This window comes from Toxotes jaculatrix, chromosome 15 (assembly GCF_017976425.1).
Source record: "Toxotes jaculatrix isolate fToxJac2 chromosome 15, fToxJac2.pri, whole genome shotgun sequence".
Lineage (NCBI taxonomy): Eukaryota > Metazoa > Chordata > Actinopteri > Toxotidae > Toxotes > Toxotes jaculatrix.
In genome coordinates this window covers 22,386,200-22,403,385 of record NC_054408.1, presented here as the reverse complement: position 1 = coordinate 22,403,385, position 17,186 = coordinate 22,386,200, and the positions used below count along the sequence as shown (strand labels likewise).

At 39.4% G+C, this 17,186-nt stretch overlaps 1 protein-coding gene across 5 annotated transcripts in view; it reads left to right on the top strand.

Moving 5' to 3' along the window:
- The window catches only part of LOC121194661 (nck-associated protein 5-like), a 60,176-nt gene that overhangs the window by 3,761 nt on the left and 39,229 nt on the right, over positions 1–17,186 (top strand). For all 5 annotated transcript variants that reach the window (XR_005895399.1, XM_041057631.1, XM_041057632.1 and 2 more), the window contains exon 2: positions 9,319–9,454. Coding sequence is in view for 4 of the 5 variants with exons in the window: in XM_041057631.1 (XP_040913565.1) it covers positions 9,426–9,454 (29 nt within the window). In the remaining variant the exon portion in view is untranslated. The remainder of the gene's footprint in view (positions 1–9,318; positions 9,455–17,186) is intronic.

Here is a 17,186-nt window from a genome sequence, read left to right as displayed (position 1 = left end):
TAGCTCAGGGCAAGGGGATAAACCATTGTCTGTATCTGCATCTATTTCATGTTTAGTGCATTGAAGCAGATAGTCTAATGCATACGATTGGGAGACTAGATGAGGGCATCGTGCAGCCGCATTAAAGGGGTCAGCAGTAGCCTAAAGGTTAAAGAAAGGTTTTGACAGGGAGGGCTATGGCTGGGGTCTCCACACTGGTCAGGAAAATGTGGGTAAAACGTGAGGAATGCTCTCCTTCATAAGCCACTGTAGAGAAGTCTTTAAAGCTGCAGTAATTGGTATGTTTGAAATTAACATAGAATCAGTGTTATGGAGATTTTATAGCGTCTTTTATCCCATTGCTTTGAATGCAAATTTATGGTATGTTCTAAGCCACTCGTCTTAACCCCTCAGCAGCCGTTTCAACAAAAAAGCTCAGGTTAATACTTTCTGTGATACCTGCTCAACACCAAATGGCAGACGAAATTAGCAATTAGCTAATGAATAAAGCTGTGTATCTATCAAGATAAACACCAAGACCAAACGAGAGCTCCAAACGCGACTCCAAATAAATCCAAATTTTTTACTCTGTTTGCTTATTATGTAAATTAATGTTTTAAAGTTTTTCTGCTTCAGAGAGGCAAAAAATTATTAATGCAGCTGATAATCATAATATGTTTTTGTTTGCATGTGATGAAATTCCAAAATGGCATTTTTACCAAGAGTTGTGATGCTGTCGCATACTACTACTGAGAGTGTTGATTGCTTTTCCCAGTTACACCTAACTAAATGTGACAGCAGATGTCAACAAATACAGCTGCAAACAGCTATATTTGTTGCTGTTGCCAAAACGCCTGTATCAGTCAACAGTCTTCTTTCACAGAAGCCGTTTTCACGTTACAGTAGGAAAAGCATAAGTGTAAACAAAGTTTACAACCAAACAAATGAATGATGGCTGAATTATGAAATCATTAATGTAAGAATTTCTGACATTTGCATTGTTGTTGTTAAGAAACAGTTGCCCGTTTACACGTCGAACAAACAGACAAATCTATTTATTCTATTTATTTGGAGTTTATTTGTGGTTAGATGATAAACCAAAAAGTCCGATATCCACCCTCTTCTTTTAGCTCTTCTTCTAGATGCAAATGGCTGCTATTTGGATGTGACTGACTCAGACTGAACCACTCACTGTATCTGTAAGCTGTAACACCAAAACAATGAGCTAAAAGAGGATAAAGATTTCTATAGAGATGTGGACTTGAATGATAACTTTGAGTTTTTGTCATTGTTTGGTTTTTTTTATTATTATCACACACAATTTTGCTGTTGGTCAGGCGATAGTCAAAATACAGTTTTAAAGACTCTGACAAACAGCACAATCAATCAGTATAAGTACTCTCCTCTAGCACATATGAGCTTTGGTCTAATTAAAATGTTCAACACAGAAGAGCCGAGAACGAGCTCGTGTGCTTAGCTGAGTCATTCCCTGAACAAATAAAAGTTAAAATTAAAAACCAAATCTGTAATAAATAGCTCCTCATCAAAGATTTAGCCTGACTGTTCCATAAAGATTTGCCGCAGAATCATATTAGAGAGTGGGAACGACAGAATGGTAACAGCATTACAGCGAGTTAGAACCTTTGCAACATCAAGGATGCATAAAAAATAGCTTTGTGCTAAAAATACCTCAACCAAGGACTATTTATGGAAAGGAAGCAGAAAGGGGTGCATAATATTTCCATGTTTACCAGATCAATTAAAAGCCTCTCAGATACTGGCCTGATTTAGATGAATTCGTGAGTAACAGGGTGAAGGATTTTTTTTTTTCAGGACATTTCAGTATTTCTCCATCAGTTACAAGCACTGTAGGGGTGTAAGGTATTATTTGTTAAAAAGCACCGTGATTTCGACCATCCATCACTCAGCCACATCCTACTGACTTTGGTTATCCCTTGATTTTTTTTGTCTTGTGACACTTTTGGTTGTTCAGTGAAAATTTAGTACAGACAGAAAGAAAACATGTTTCATATTTTCACAACAATCTCATGGTCCTCAGTCTGCTCTGATGGGAATCTGTGAAAGTGAGGGATAAAAACTATAGTTAACAAAAGCTATTTAATGCTCAGAGTTGTCCAGGCTTGTCAGGGTTACGAGCCTCAGCTTGATGACTGAATGTGAACCTAAAATTCCCTTTAAATCTACATTTCCTGCACCACTCATTTCCCAGTGTGAGTTGTATGGCACAGTCACAGGAATGGCTCGCCACTATATCAGCAGGATGTGATTTGAGGGAGAAGTATGTATTCATTAAATACCCAGGGGGCAAAATCTCAGCAAGGTCCTGTCCTAATTCATTCCAACATCAATGCTAGCGGCTGAACTGCGGCCTTGATTATACCAATTTATCCTCCCTCCCACCCCAAAGGAAGACATGTAATTACACTATTTACACTGGAGAGCTTTCCTCACTGAAAGGTCCCAGAGTAAACACACACTGGCTTTGTTTTTCTTCTGCATTGCAGTTGAAACTGATGTAGAGAAACGTTAGAGCTCCCATAATCCATTAGGATATGTAAGGACTGTGATAGGGACTCTTATGTGGACTGAGTAATATCATCTAATGAGAGTGCAATGATCACTTTGTTACATCATAATCAGATTACACTTATAACTGCATTATGTAGTATAGATTTGAGTATTTATATGAAAGAGGTTTCAGGCTTTAGTTCTTGCTGAGAATACGTGTTGAAAGGAGCCAGTTGATGGCGGGAAGGGGTGCGTCTGATCACGATGCCTCCTGGGTGCCTTCAATCAGAGGTTTCCTGGGCGCTTCCAGCTTGGTAGGAGGTCTCGGGGTGGACCCAGAATCTGGCCCAGGAATGCCTCAAGGTCCCCATGGATGGGTTACCGAATGAGCCTACCGGGAACAGGCTAGGGAGGGCCCTCTGACCTCTCAGGCCCCTGAGCCTCTGTATGAAGTGACAGTAATATTTCTTGTTTGAAAGCCACAGAGCTTAGCTAAAAGATGCATCTTGACTACAAAGAGATGAAAAATTATCATAAAGAAAAGCAAAGTGACCCAAGAGAAATGCAAAACAACCACAGAGACACGAAATGACCACAAAGGGACAAAAAAAATTACTGTGAGATGGACAATAGAGATACAAAAGATGAAAAATTATAAAGCACCAAAATTAGGACAAACTTTGAGTTTGTGGTTCCTGGATAGGAGGGGCAGGGGGCCTTTTACCTGTCTGTGCCCAGGTGGCCCATTTTCTCATAATCTGCCCCTGGGGGGTCCCCCAGGAGGGACTGGAGAGCATTGCTGGGGCAGAGGGGTGTCTGGACTATCTTGCTTAATCTGCTACCACCATGAAAATGGATTCCACTTATTTAGACAGATGGGTTTTTCACTCCCTCAGCAGGTGGTATTGCTGAACACAGGTTTAGGCAGGTAATTGTTAACCTGTAATAGACTGAAACATTTCTCTCGTTACTCAGAATTTATCTTTCTTCAAAGATTTTGTATGGTGCCTGAGAGCTCAGTTCATGACTGCTTACAGGAGAAAAGCATGAGCCAGTTAAGACAAAATCCTCACCACTTTGACAACACAAATAACACATTTAGATAAACACACAGGAGCATTTAAAGAAACAGCTTGTTATTTTGGTGAAACCTGGTTATTTGCTGTTTCTCTGAGTGAGATGATTGATTTCTCTCTCATGTCTCAACCAAATTTCCAAGTTTCCAGAGACACTAAATACTGACAAGCACATGATTAGCTGAAATCAGCTAAATGTCAGTGATGCTGCAAAATGAGAAAACATTTATTTTAAGTTTAGTCGATATTATTAGTCGATATTTTTGCAGTACCGATATATGTTCTGACAATGTGAAAAGGATCTCTGGTAGTGATGAACCTGCAGCCGCCCTCTGATTTACAGAGCTTCATAGTGAGTTTCAGCTGATTGTTTATGTGTCCGACTCACCACCTCATTGTTTCGGTTCACTCTCACAGCTCACACAGGGCTGTTTTCAGCCGCAGCAGGCAGCTGTTTTCAGGGAAACAGCAGTGAAACAGCAGACAGACACAGTTAGGGACTAGCTGTTGAGCATGGTGGAGCATTTAGCAGCTAAAGAGGGAGGTCTGATGTTCTGAATATGTGTGTGTTCAGTATGTATTATCACAGTATTGAAGACATTTTCTTTATTTCCTTTTCCTTCGTCTATCTTCTTGCGTTATCTTAGGTTTCAGTAGGCTGAGCTCTCTCTGTGATAATAGTCTTGTCACTTTGTTAGTCAGCTGTTTACTTAATTTTATTCCTCTTTGGAATAAACATACACCGATGCATATTACTATAAACTGAGTACATGCGTCAAAGTGTGATCTGCATTAGCTCTTATTGGACTGTAGCTCTGTTTTCTGGATACACTTTGTGTCACTGCCTAAATCCTTTATTTGTACATGTCTCTTGTGAGTCTTCATTTGACTCCTTTTGAGACGCATGAATGAATGAAACCTAGCAGTTTAGTGAAAACAGAGCTGAGCTGTGATTGTTACATTTGCACACTGGACAGATCTTGTCCAAAGAACTGCGCGTCACTGTGTGGATGGAGTGTAAGAATAGAGAAACGCTTCAGTGTAATAGGCTCATAATGATGTGCTTTTACAGTATCCTGTTGTGTTCTACGTGCAGTATAAATGTGCACTTGACATTTCCATTCATCCCCAGGGAAACATAGAAAAGGCTGATCTATAGAAACATCACTGTGGGTATATTCAAGGAGGTTTAGCTCCAAATGAGATCTCCGCTCTTGAGACACAAATGAGATGCTTTCCAAAATGACATACAGCACAAAGTGAGCATTTCCATGGATTTATTACAACATTCTGTGCAGTTACTTGTGAAAAAAGATCATTTGGATCATTTTTCTTTTACATGTATGTAGAGTGAGGTGTTTTCCTTTAAAAATTATGTATTATTTGTAAACATGATATCATATAACTCATTTAAAGGTACCGTGTGACTCAGCCGGCACCAGCAGGCTGAGTCAGGTACATTCCCCCCCGTTTCTCTCCCTCTCTAGCTCTCCTGTGTGGCTCGATAGAGACGCAGTAATATGGAGAAGAAAAAAATGTCCAAAGAAACAAACAAGGACACGAGGAAGCAGGTGATAAATTTAGATGATGCAAGACTAGAGAAGAAAATGACTGGAGAGCTCCATCTACTGGCCAAGTACTGAGAAACACAGTCATGTTTCTCAGTACGACCCATGTAAAGAACAGACGAAGGCTGTAAGGAAAGAAGCTGAGCAAATTCAGCCATAAGGCATTTATAATATGTAAACTAGAATTATATATTGAAAAATCAGTTCAAGCAGTTTCAACAGGTTATGAAATCACAGTGTGTTTCTATGAGAGTAGCCACATATAGAGAACATGTTTCAGTATCTTTATATTATTTATATATTATTTCATGTGGAAACTGTGGAAGGCCACCAAGATGGCTCTTAGTGTCAGGATAAAGTGAAAAAAAAATCAGGTAACTTGGTTAATAATCTGGTGGAACAACTTTTTTCGCAGCAGACATTTTGACTTGTCATAGTAGGAAAATCACGAGTGCTGACAACAGCATCAGAGATGGCTCTGTTCAGTTCAAAGTGTCCCAGGGAGCCAGAATGTAGGAGGACACTGGAACTGAGACACTTTAACTGGACTGCAGCCATCATCAGAACTATTAATGTCAGCTGTGCTTTTCCTGCTGTGGCATGTTAAAACACAAGGTCTCTTCAGGTTACTGTTCTGGAAAAATTATATTCAAACTATACCACCAAAAAAAGGACAGGAATATGCTCAAAGGATAAATCTTAAAATACACTCAAGAAACAAATGTGGTGTTTCTGGAAAAAGAAGAGTTGAAGTCTTCATGTACAACAGAACAACAGAGCAAAGAGATACAGAGATACATGGCTACTTCCCTGAGTTTTCCTCCATAGAAAGGCTCTGTGCACTAATAATAAAAGTCACAACAGCCATGGATGTATGGTGATAAATCAGCACATCTCACAAGTGGACTGGCTGTAAACATTAGTAATGAACAGACAATGTCTTTTCTCCTCTTTTGCCCACTCCATCATAGCTTAGGCCTGTTCTAATGGACACTGTGATAATGTTGTGTTAAGCAGTGCTCTGATGCATTCACTTCTAATAATATAAAAGAGCAGTTTTTCAAAATTGGTTGTTGGTTTATTTTTAGTCTTTAAAGCAGGAGAACCGTCTGAAATCATTCTCAAATAAATGTGTTTTTGTACATTCTTGTATGTAATAACAATCATATGAATATGTGTGCTGTAAAAATAGAATTGCAGATGATAAATTTCTCAGATTTATGTGGGGAAATAACCCCTGTTACATAAATTTACCCAGCCCAAATTTCATGTCCTTCTGAGCTCTTTATGAATTTCTTTACCAATGTAGGGGTAAAAGTAGAAATTGAAAGTTAACTCTTGACACACACCACAGCTGACTTCCAAAGCAAAAAATGAACTTTGATTCTCTGATATGTTTAAACTGTGCAGTGATTCTGCAGCTAAGTGCCAGACTCCGGTAGTGATCGAAGAACACCAGCAGATGGCAGTGCTGATTCAGTTTCCACATCCTTGTCAGGTCCCTCAAATTTAGATATTTTTTAAGGTAAAAAAAAAAAAAAAACACAACTACCCTAAAGGCCTAGATTTTTAAGAACCAGTCCAACCATATCAGCTTATTTTGGACTGCTGTTTCTCTTTGATTGCTTTAATGCTTTTGTCCGTGACTTTGCATCTAATGAACGAAGCAACTCAACTCCTTTTTAACAGCTTAGAGTTGGCCTGCTATTATCCACCATGTATCACCACTTCTAGGTTGAAGGACAGACAAACCATAAGGAAGAGTAGGTTTGCCATACTTTCTAAAGGAAAATAATGTAATTTAAAAACGGATAAATAATTAACTCAGGGTGATTTGGCACTTGCAGTAAATTACCATTCTCTTGCTCGTAATTATCATTTTGCAACAGCAGTTACTTTGCCAAGACTGACATTTATTTATTTATTTATATCTTTGAACCAGTTCCCAGATCTGAACTGATTACTAAAAGAAATGGCTGTTAATTGAATGACCTTTCATAATGTCCCTAAAGTCTTTGCTTTCAAATACGAAGCACATGGAAATGTTGTCTTGTGTGGGTGTCTTGGCTCCTGTGTTTCTTGACTGAAAACTGACTAGCACACGTCAGAATACTTCATTAACATGTGAGTTGTTGTTGTTGATGTGTACTGGGAGTGTGAGCAGGTGTGAGTCTCTGTGTGATTCACACTTGATCTGTTTTAACCCAGAAACAGTGAGAAAGACATTTCAACCAAGTTTAGTTGCAAGAAATATCCACTACCAAGTCCTGTAGTGTTTTGTTTTGACTTCTGTATTATGCGCTTGTTTTCACGGCACTTTAAATATTTCACTTGAAGAGATGTGGGGACTCTGCTACTTGCGCCAATATGAGCACCCATGTGTGTATTGGTCTTAAAATGAGGTGTGATCAGGTGCATTTTTGGAGCATTGATATCTTGAGACAACGGAAAATAACTGACAAACAAAAACATGGTCTGAAGTCAGCTGTGCAGTATTTTCCTGACATGTGCCTACATGAGCGGGTGCACAACCTGCATACACTCTGTGTGACGCACAGCAGCAAACAAACATGCAAAAAAATCTTCCAAGGATTGTTCAACGAGTCTGGCTTTAAAAGAGAATGGGGGATGGCACTCTAATTGGTTTGTTGCATGCACAAAAAAGCACCCGTGATTAATTGACTGCGTACAACCCTTCTGAACCACGCACCTGGCACTGCGACCTTTTTCCCGCTGTTAAACTAGCAAAAGTGGATTTTGAGTCTCCGTAAATGTACTGGCTCCATGTGCTTTAGACCATGTGCTTTGATTGTTAAAATAGAGATAGAGCCCTTGGGGTTTCATTTCATTTTTAAAGCCAAATTCCTGTTGAATGTCCCCCTCCCTTTCTTTCTGGAAAGAGTTCTGGCTTTAGTAGTCTGTTGTCTGCAAACTGCAGAGTACAGCAGTAACTGTGATTCTGTTAACAGCAGCAGTTAGACAACTTTTTTTTCAGCAACCACAGTAGGAAAAGCACAGGTGTATTTAAGAACGTTAAACTTAGTTGCATTAAGTTTTATTTGTTCCAAGTACTGGAAGCTGACAAATCTAAATAATAATAATAATAATCAAATTAGTAATGGCCAAATTCCATTTAGCTGCTTCATGCTCAGGGTTCTGGTACGGCTCATGTTGGCTCACTGTCATCGCTTCCTGGGACAAAAGACCCTTTTCATAGCAGATATTTTTGCACGTCATAGCAGGAAATGTAAGAATGACTGTAAGACTAAAGCACAATCACGTCACCGCAATTACAATATCTGGAATTAGTAACAGGCCTTCCTGTAATTCAGCAGCGTTTGTTCCTGCACTGCAGCACTGCATGGTGGAGTAGAAATAATTGAGTGTGATGGCTAAAGTGAGTCACCGGGAGCCAAACCAGTGGCTAGAGGCTTGTACCATAGCAGGCCATGAAAAAAAGAAAAAAAAAAAAAGGGGTCCATTCTCAGTCTGATTGACACTTCCGCTGGCCACTTTATATCTCTCCGTAGACTGACACTAAAGAGGAAATTAGCTTTTCTTCCATGAAAATTCCCATTCCCATTGCAAAGCAAGGACTGAACAAGCACAGAGTCATTTATAGAGAGATGTTACCGTATTATTGTCAGGTTTATCAGTGCACTGTACAGAGTTTCAGCAATCACATATAATCTATTGTGTTTGTATCTCATGTTTACTGTCAGCAAAACAACATGAACTGGTCACAGACATGTTAAATCTCTTTTGAATCTGTAAGGCAGCTTTTTTCGGTTCAGCAGTATCCAGACAGGTAAACACCCACTGTATGAGGGCATCCTTGACTCTTTTTAGATATACAGGTATTTGGTTCCAAAATGACAGTTTACCCCAAGGCCCTGTTTAAATGTCAACTCACAACCTGTCAGGGGAAAACACGGACGTCGACGCTAATTCAGAACTACAGTGTGTGAGGTGGAGAGAGGAGAGGTGAGGAGAGGCCGCACACTGGTCCTGCTCTTTTCCAAACAAGTAAAACTTACTGACAAAGTGTGCTTTTATAGGTGGGGGGGGGGGTTTGAACAGATGTACTGTATGTTTGAAATCTTCAGTGGGATTATGATATGCAAGATTAACAACAAACCAACTGTGTTTACTCCTCTCCCCTACAGCTACGCCACAGAGACTGATCCATAATAATAATCCCCAGCTGGAGAACAAACAACATCTGGGCGCGGAGAGAAGGGAGAGGGTGAAGTCTCAGCAGGGTGGGCGGCAGATGGTGACACTGCAGCAGCACTTCTCCAGGTAGCACCTTAACCACACCAGGCTGAAGAAGCACATTTTTATATTTGAGAATTTACAGGGGAACTCCACCTATCTTAAACATCAAAGTCCATTTACAAATCTTGGGGAGTATGATGCATATGTGAAAGAAACTGCGTGAAGCCTTTCATGGCCCAGAAGGTGATTCCCAGAATCTGAAAAATTCAGCTGGGTCTGAGGAAAATGGGTAAGGTCAGCACCAGGTTTTGACAAGGCTGAAGAATCAATTGAATTAAAAAAGCTGCATTGATATATGACCCTTCAAATATTATAAAAGCTCAGTGCTAAACTGGTTAGATGCAAATACGTTGGCTCATATTAAGTCGCTAGTTTCTGCCTGCTGTTTGCTGCATAGCTAGCGCATCCTTGTGGGTTTAACATTTTAATGGTAAAAGCCGCTGCTCTGTAAAGGCGAGGGGATGAAATGTCTGGTGACAGTCTGTGAGTTTGTCACTACGAGTGACCTCTCTCACGTTACACACAATCGGATGTTTATATAAAGAAAGTGCACCTAGTGCAACAGGGTTATTAGCCAGTTAAGAAAAGTATACATCTTTGAGTGTTTCGACTAAAGACAAGAAAAGTTTCTGTGTCACCTAATTTGGAAACTAATTTATCAATTTACATTTCCTCATTTCTGCTTAATCTATAGTCAGATAATCTTTTCTTGGTGGTTTACACTTTGCTGTTTTTGGTGCGTAGCCATTTCTCCAGTAGACCTCTGTGACAGTTATGGAAAGTTTCTCCCCATCACTGTAACTGGATAGTATATGCTAGAAGAACATAATGCATAGCATACATCCATCAAAGGCCAAACACCATATGTGATGAACTGCTGGGCTTCTGTGGTGACATCCAACAGCTTCATTAACTTGAGAGCCAACTATATGTAGAGGTTGGCTTTGAAAGGAAAGAATACTCCTTTTTACTGGACACGAAAACCTGAAGTGTCAACCTTCTGCAGTGAGAAACTACGGCTGTGTCCCAACTTATTGATCTCCCCTCCCAACGTGTGATGAAGGAAAATAAAAAGCAAAGCATTATGTCCAGTCAACTGTTAGGCTGCTCCTCATGATCCAAGTTTGATCCCATCTGCATATGCTCAGCGAGGTGTGAGATTAGGCTCCAGTGATATGTGACTGTAAGTGAATTCACCCCTGCCCTGGAGAAGATATTTGAACTGCTGCCCAGTATTTAGGGAAATTAGATATTAACTTTTTTTTTTCTTCTTGCTAGTTAGGATAGGGTAATGTGTCAGTCAGCTGTAGAGCACACCTTATAATTATAAAAAAATGTGACTACATTTCCCTAAAATTGGAAAATTGCATGTTGTTTTTTTTCATCTTATTTTCATATTCAATTTTTTTAGGTCCATTTAATCTTGTTACATGCAGAGAGTATCTCATAAAGCAGCCTTTTAAAGCAAAGCCTGAATTTCAGTGTTCTGCCGAAATACTAATTTGCTGGTGATATGCCTTTAAACATTGGCCTCTAAGGACCTTTAATTGGTGCTGCAGAACTTCTGGAGGATCCTTTCTGTTTCATAATTTATTTATAGAACAACTTCATCACTAAAAACTTGAAGTTGACCTCCAAGTTTTTAGGTAGTTCACACATGAAAAGATCTGGGTAGTTTCAATGTGATTCTACATTGGGTAATTACTGCTTTTTAAATGCATGTCAATGGTCTTAGAGTAATTTGCTAGTGCATCACTTGAGATGCTATTTATCATTTTTGTCTTTTTTCTTTTTTAATTTTACATCACATTAGTTTTTATAACTGTAAAAATTGTTCTTTTATTTAAGTCTCTCCCAAAATGTTTGTTGAATCATAATGAGGAAAAAAAAAAGATCATTTAGTTTTTAACAGGTTTCATTTAAGCATCTATTATGAATTAAGCAACTTCCCATTTCTGCAATATTACACAAAGTACAAAGTTTCTATAGTTACATTGACTCTGAATAGGAATAAAAAGTTGCAGAAGACAGATATAAGGATGGAGGCAGAGGAGAACAGTGATCACACGTGAAAGCATGAGAAAAAAAAGATAAAGAACAGAAAACAGGAGCATATTCATGTATACATCTAAAGGTTTTATTGCTACAGTTATACCTGATTATTTGACACATACTAAGAGTGTTTTAAACTTTCAGATGAGGGATTTTGTTTCAATATGGAGGGTGCAACGAAATCTCGGTCCTAATACGTACCTGAATGTAGAAGGAATGACAATAAAGTTCTCTGAATCTGAATCTGAAATCATATACAGATGGATTATACAGGGACTGTCATCAGAACTCATTTGGTTTACATTTTAAGCAGCTGCTCTGGGATCCAGTAAGAGCAGAGAGCTTCAACACAAACACTGCAAACCAAGTAGTAACCAAGTGATCTTTTGACTGACTGAATGATGGTGCTTTTCTGTTTCGATTTATTATTCAAGTACACCTAAATCATGGATGAAAACCCATGAGAGCACAAAAGCATCGAGATACTTCCCCCCCCCTCCAGATGCTTGTGCTTTGTTGTGGTTCAGTTTTCACTGAGGTGAGGAAAAGGGTCATGTCACTATTTAAAAGAGAAACTAGGCCATTCATTCATACGTTGTTGTGCATGATGAGCTATCGGCCTTAGTTTGAAAAGTGAGGCCTGTGGCGAAATGTCACAGAGCAGCAGAAACCCCTCAGGTAAAAAGGAATGGGTCACTTCCATTTAAGACAAATATCTATGCACGGTCACTGAAGCAGTGTTATACACTGTAAACACATGCTTGGGTGCACGTGTGTGATGCGTAAAGTGTGTCGTATTGTACAATATACTGTATTTTTGCATGAAAGGTGAGGTATTTGATTTCAAAAGTCCTCCTTTTTCAAAAATCCACATGCGCAAGCTTTTATTTTTGTATTGAATCTAGTATTTACCGAAGTTTGCTCACTAAAATCCAAATTCAAGCAGTCAGTATAGTTGCTCTGACAACTTAAATTCAATAAATAATTTAAAGGCATTACACTGTACGTAAAATTTAGATTTCTGACTTTTTCACCCCTCTGTGGCAGACATGACAGCAATGCATGCAGCGTTACATCCAAATAACAGTTTGTGAAGATAATCAGCATTTATGGAAAATGTTACTCTGTCAAATCATTTTTAAAGGATTATAAAATAAGATAATCTATAGAAGATAATCTTCATTTGTGAATACTGCCACTGCTGATAGAATACTGCCATTGTATCAGACATCCAAGCAACACATCTCAAAATGACTCGTATATTTGTATATGATTCTACTAAACAGGCAAGAATTGTGGGGTAAATATGCTGTAAGTTATATTTTAAATTTATGCAATATGTGCTTGTCGTAAATCAAAATGTGTTAACTGAATTTCTCAATCAATTTTACACATAAAGGCCAATTTTCTAGTAGTGGGGAGTTTGGCTTAGCTGCTTTACTTTATTACTGATCTTTACAGATTTCAGCTAGTTTACTCATCCTGGTCATCCTGGTTAAATGAAATAAATAAAATCTCAAACCTTGTTTTAGTCATCACTAAAACCTCCCTAAAATCAAGAATAATGAAATGAATTAGTAGCAGGTTTCATTACAAACAGCTTCTACTGAAGCGGCTGAGTGAAACCAGATCCACATCTTCACTTTCTGGGCAGACATCAGCTGATTTTTATTAAAAAGCAAATGCAGATCCTATATATCCACCCAACCCCTCACAATAGTTTGTGGTCAAAAATCAATAAATTTGCACCGCAATGCAACATTTTGCCAAATACTGTTTCCTACTAGATGAGAGGAGGCAAAAAATTCAGTGTTCATTCAGCAGCAATTCTGAAATGTGGTTTAACACAGGGAGACAATCAGACTGCAGACATCTCTCCTGCCAGACTGCAGTCATGAGACTGGGAAGGCATGGAGAGTATGAGGCCTTGTTAGGGTAGAGTCAGACAGGGTGGGAGCTTGTTTTCCCTTCTCTGAGAGTACTCAGCTGTGCATTATTTCCCTCATGGTCCACATGAGACCAGGAGACCCACTTTCCCTTCAGTGCCCAATCACAAGCACAAAAACGATGACTAACTCTGAACCGAAGAAGCCGAGGACCTGTGTGGTTAGCCTCGTTTCAAATGAGCAGCATCGGTAGGAAAGCAGCATGGGGTGAGTGATGACCGAATGGGAAAAGAAGTCGAGGCAATGAATTAAATATTGCTGAAAATAACATGAATTTTGATAGCAATTAGGTGGATTTGTGTGACTACATGAGGAGCAAGCATGATGAGGTGTGATCCGTGTTGCATTGTTATAGTTGCTCTTAGTGATGCTGAGGCTCAGCTGCTGTGAAGCACAACAGAAAAATGCAAAGAGATAATTGTATGATGTTACATATCACATTTTGTAAAATATTTATTTATACAGGACCCATAGGGAGGTTTGTGCATTTTATTAATGGAGGGAGTGTTGTGGCTCTGACCTTTACACTGCAATTTCTGTGACTGTTGGTGGTGAAAGAAGGTGGCACCAAATGTTTAATTCAGTTCAGTTTCAGTCAGTTTGGTGAAAGTCAAAAAAAACAACTGGGTTCAGAAGTCAGTGATGCAGCAGCGTGTGACTAAGGTACATGTCACAGTCAGTGCACAATGGGAATTTCCAAGAGAAGAAATATTAATATTCTGTATATAGAAATGATAGGAACACCTGCTGACTAACAAACAGAGCTTAAAAGGAGCTCTTTGAAGATTCGCCATTCCCACATAGTAAACGTTGGCATTAACAGTTTAATAGAAGTGTTGCAACTTCAGCATTAAACTTCATTCCTTAACCCACCAACATCTGTCTCCAGGAGTGGAAAGCAATGCCAGCTCTCACACACCCAGTGTTGTGTTCATCCTGTGTTATACAAAGGAAAGGGTCAAGCTAGTAACCCTAACAGGACAAACTTAGGGGAGCAACCATTAACATGAAGCTGATTATTCTTTTTTTTTTCCCAGACTTATCGTGCCTCATCAAATAAGCTTGCTCAAACTCCAGGAACTAACTCCATGGCACTGTAGTTTCTGCAATTGGTCTTCCACATGTGGTCTGTCATAAATTTAAAGTTTCATAGCATTTTCCATTCGGTGCACACATTCAGACCCAAAGTGCCTCAGTCACAGCGCTGCAAGTGCAGGCACTTTCAGCGTGGGTGGTCCCAATGGGATTTGAACCCCCAACTCTGACAGGTTTGATGGCTTGCTTGAACCTTTGAGCAACACACAGCGACATTTGCATTTCCCATCTATCCTTCCAGACTGCACATATTCACATCAAATTATTCAGTTTGCCTTTTTCTGGACTTTAAACTCAACAAATATTTGAGTCCACCGCCCAAAAACCACCTCACCCGCTGTTTTCCTTTTGGCCGGGTTTGTTTCAGGTCAGTGGCGGTGACTTGGGGCAGGAATGCCAGTGGTGTGCTCACAGTCAGCAGCTACTGCTAATGGCTGTGCCACACGCATCAAACGAGGGAGAAAGCTGCTCTGGAAGTGACAGTGCAAAATGTCACTGCGTACTGGTCAGTGTCTATCAAGCATACGCAATCTGAGGGAAAACAATTACAAAATCACAAGCCAAGACCACACTGATGCATGGGAGCTATTTTAGGAAATGTTGGCAGTAGTATTATGGGTGTTTTGAAGCCTTATGTGAAAATATTATATGTCTAAGGACAGTGTAAATTTGCACACAACAGCTTTGAGCAGTAAAAACATAAAACTAAGTTGAAAACAGAGCTCTGATGGTTGTGAACATACTGTATATAGCACTGTGTTTACAGTATGTCTTACATTTATTTATTTTATCCAAACATTTATTGCCTACTTGAGTTTTAGACACGATTTTTGAAAATTTGCCCATTTAATTTGCATCAGATAATACTTGAAATCAAATGTTAAAGCAGTACTACTAGGTTTTTTAGATTAACCATGGATCAAATGATTATGTGTAATGTGAAAGGGGCCACTTATATTGATCCCACAGTGAATAATCACATGACTCTGGAGTTTCCATCAGTTCTATGGGACATTTTAGCATCTTTGAGCTCATTGTTTTGCTTTTCCTGCTTTCAACTTTACTGCCTCACCTAAGTCTCACTGCTCTCACTGGTGTCGTTTAATGCAGCAGGCACTGGTTTTAAGCAAAAAAGCTACTATTCAATTCAGTTCTATTTATATACCTCCAAATCCTAACCTATATTATCTCAATACACTTTACAGGGTAATGTGAAGCCCTTGCAATTTTGCAGAGAGAAAGCCAACAGTTCCCACCATGAGCAGCATTTGGTAACTGTGGAGAGAAAAAACTCAATTTTAACAGGAAGAAACCTGAAACAGAACCAGACTCAGGGCCATGTGTCTCAGGCGTTTGGGCTGAGAGGAGAGAAATGGGGGAGAGAGGAGAAAGATGGGGCACAATGGAAGAAAGAAGATAGAGAGCAGGAACAGCTGCATATACTGTTGTATTCAAGCATTGTCAGACTGGATGTTATAATGATAATGATGACAGTGATATGTAGGTGAATGATAATGGCGAGTGTTGAGTAGTAGTGTCAGATAGAGTCAGAGACACCTGCAGGGTGAGGACTAGGAGAGAGAGGACAGAGAGGGAAAGCATAAACTACAGGAGAGAGAGACACTAAGTTAATGACATGCAGCAGTGTGATACAAATGTTTGAGGAGAGAGAAAGAAGAAGAGAGAAGAGCTCAGTGCATCATGGGAGTTCCCCAAAGAGCATCGGCCTATAGCAGCATAAGGATGGTTCAGGGCTCACCTGAGCCAGCCCTGACTTATAAGCTTTATCACAGAGGAGAGGCTGAAGTCTGAAGTCTGCTTTCCTTACTGTTCAACACCAGACAGACAAAGTTAGCTACTAGCTGGTAAACACAGGGATACATTTAGCAGCTAAAGCCAGATATTTCCATCAGGGGTTAGTGGACACCAAAACAAAGATAAATAAACAAGGGACTTAGTGTGTCCCTCTGTCACTCAAAATATTGTATAGTTAATTTTTTTTCTGATTTGTTTTAATCAAATAACACTTTACTAGACACCAGATTTGTTTGTCCATTCAGTAGATGAGATGTGTGTTAACAGCATTTCTCAAATCATTACTGCCCTTAAATTGCTTTCTCTTACCAATCAGCGTTGCTTCGTTGGGTATGGATGTGGAAAAGTCTGAACTCTGTCGGTCAGGTCATCTGAGGTGGAGCTGATCCAGTGATCATGTTCATATTCTCATTCGTTGCAAAAGATGAAATTTGAAGATGTTCTATAAAAGTGAAATGTCCCTTTAACACAAGAACCTCTAGCAACGGGTTTATCAGCTTCACATTCCCTCAGTCCTATATCTCTGCATCCAATTAGCAGACTTCATTACCGTGTCCACTGGGCTGGAAAAATTAAGTTGTACTGATGACATTGTCAACTTCACTATGCATTCATAAATAGTGACATAAACTAAAGCCTCAGTCAGTGATCCAAATATAAACAAAGGTGTAGATGTGATGGCATCAGCTGTCACTCCCGAAGTGACTGACATATATTTTAGTATACATGCATAAACTAACAAGAACAATACAGACCAATATTTTCAAATATAATAAGCTCAAATAAGCTCACAAGCGGCATGGCTCAGAAGACAGCAGCGTGGGTCGGTCCACCACTTTGGTACAAAC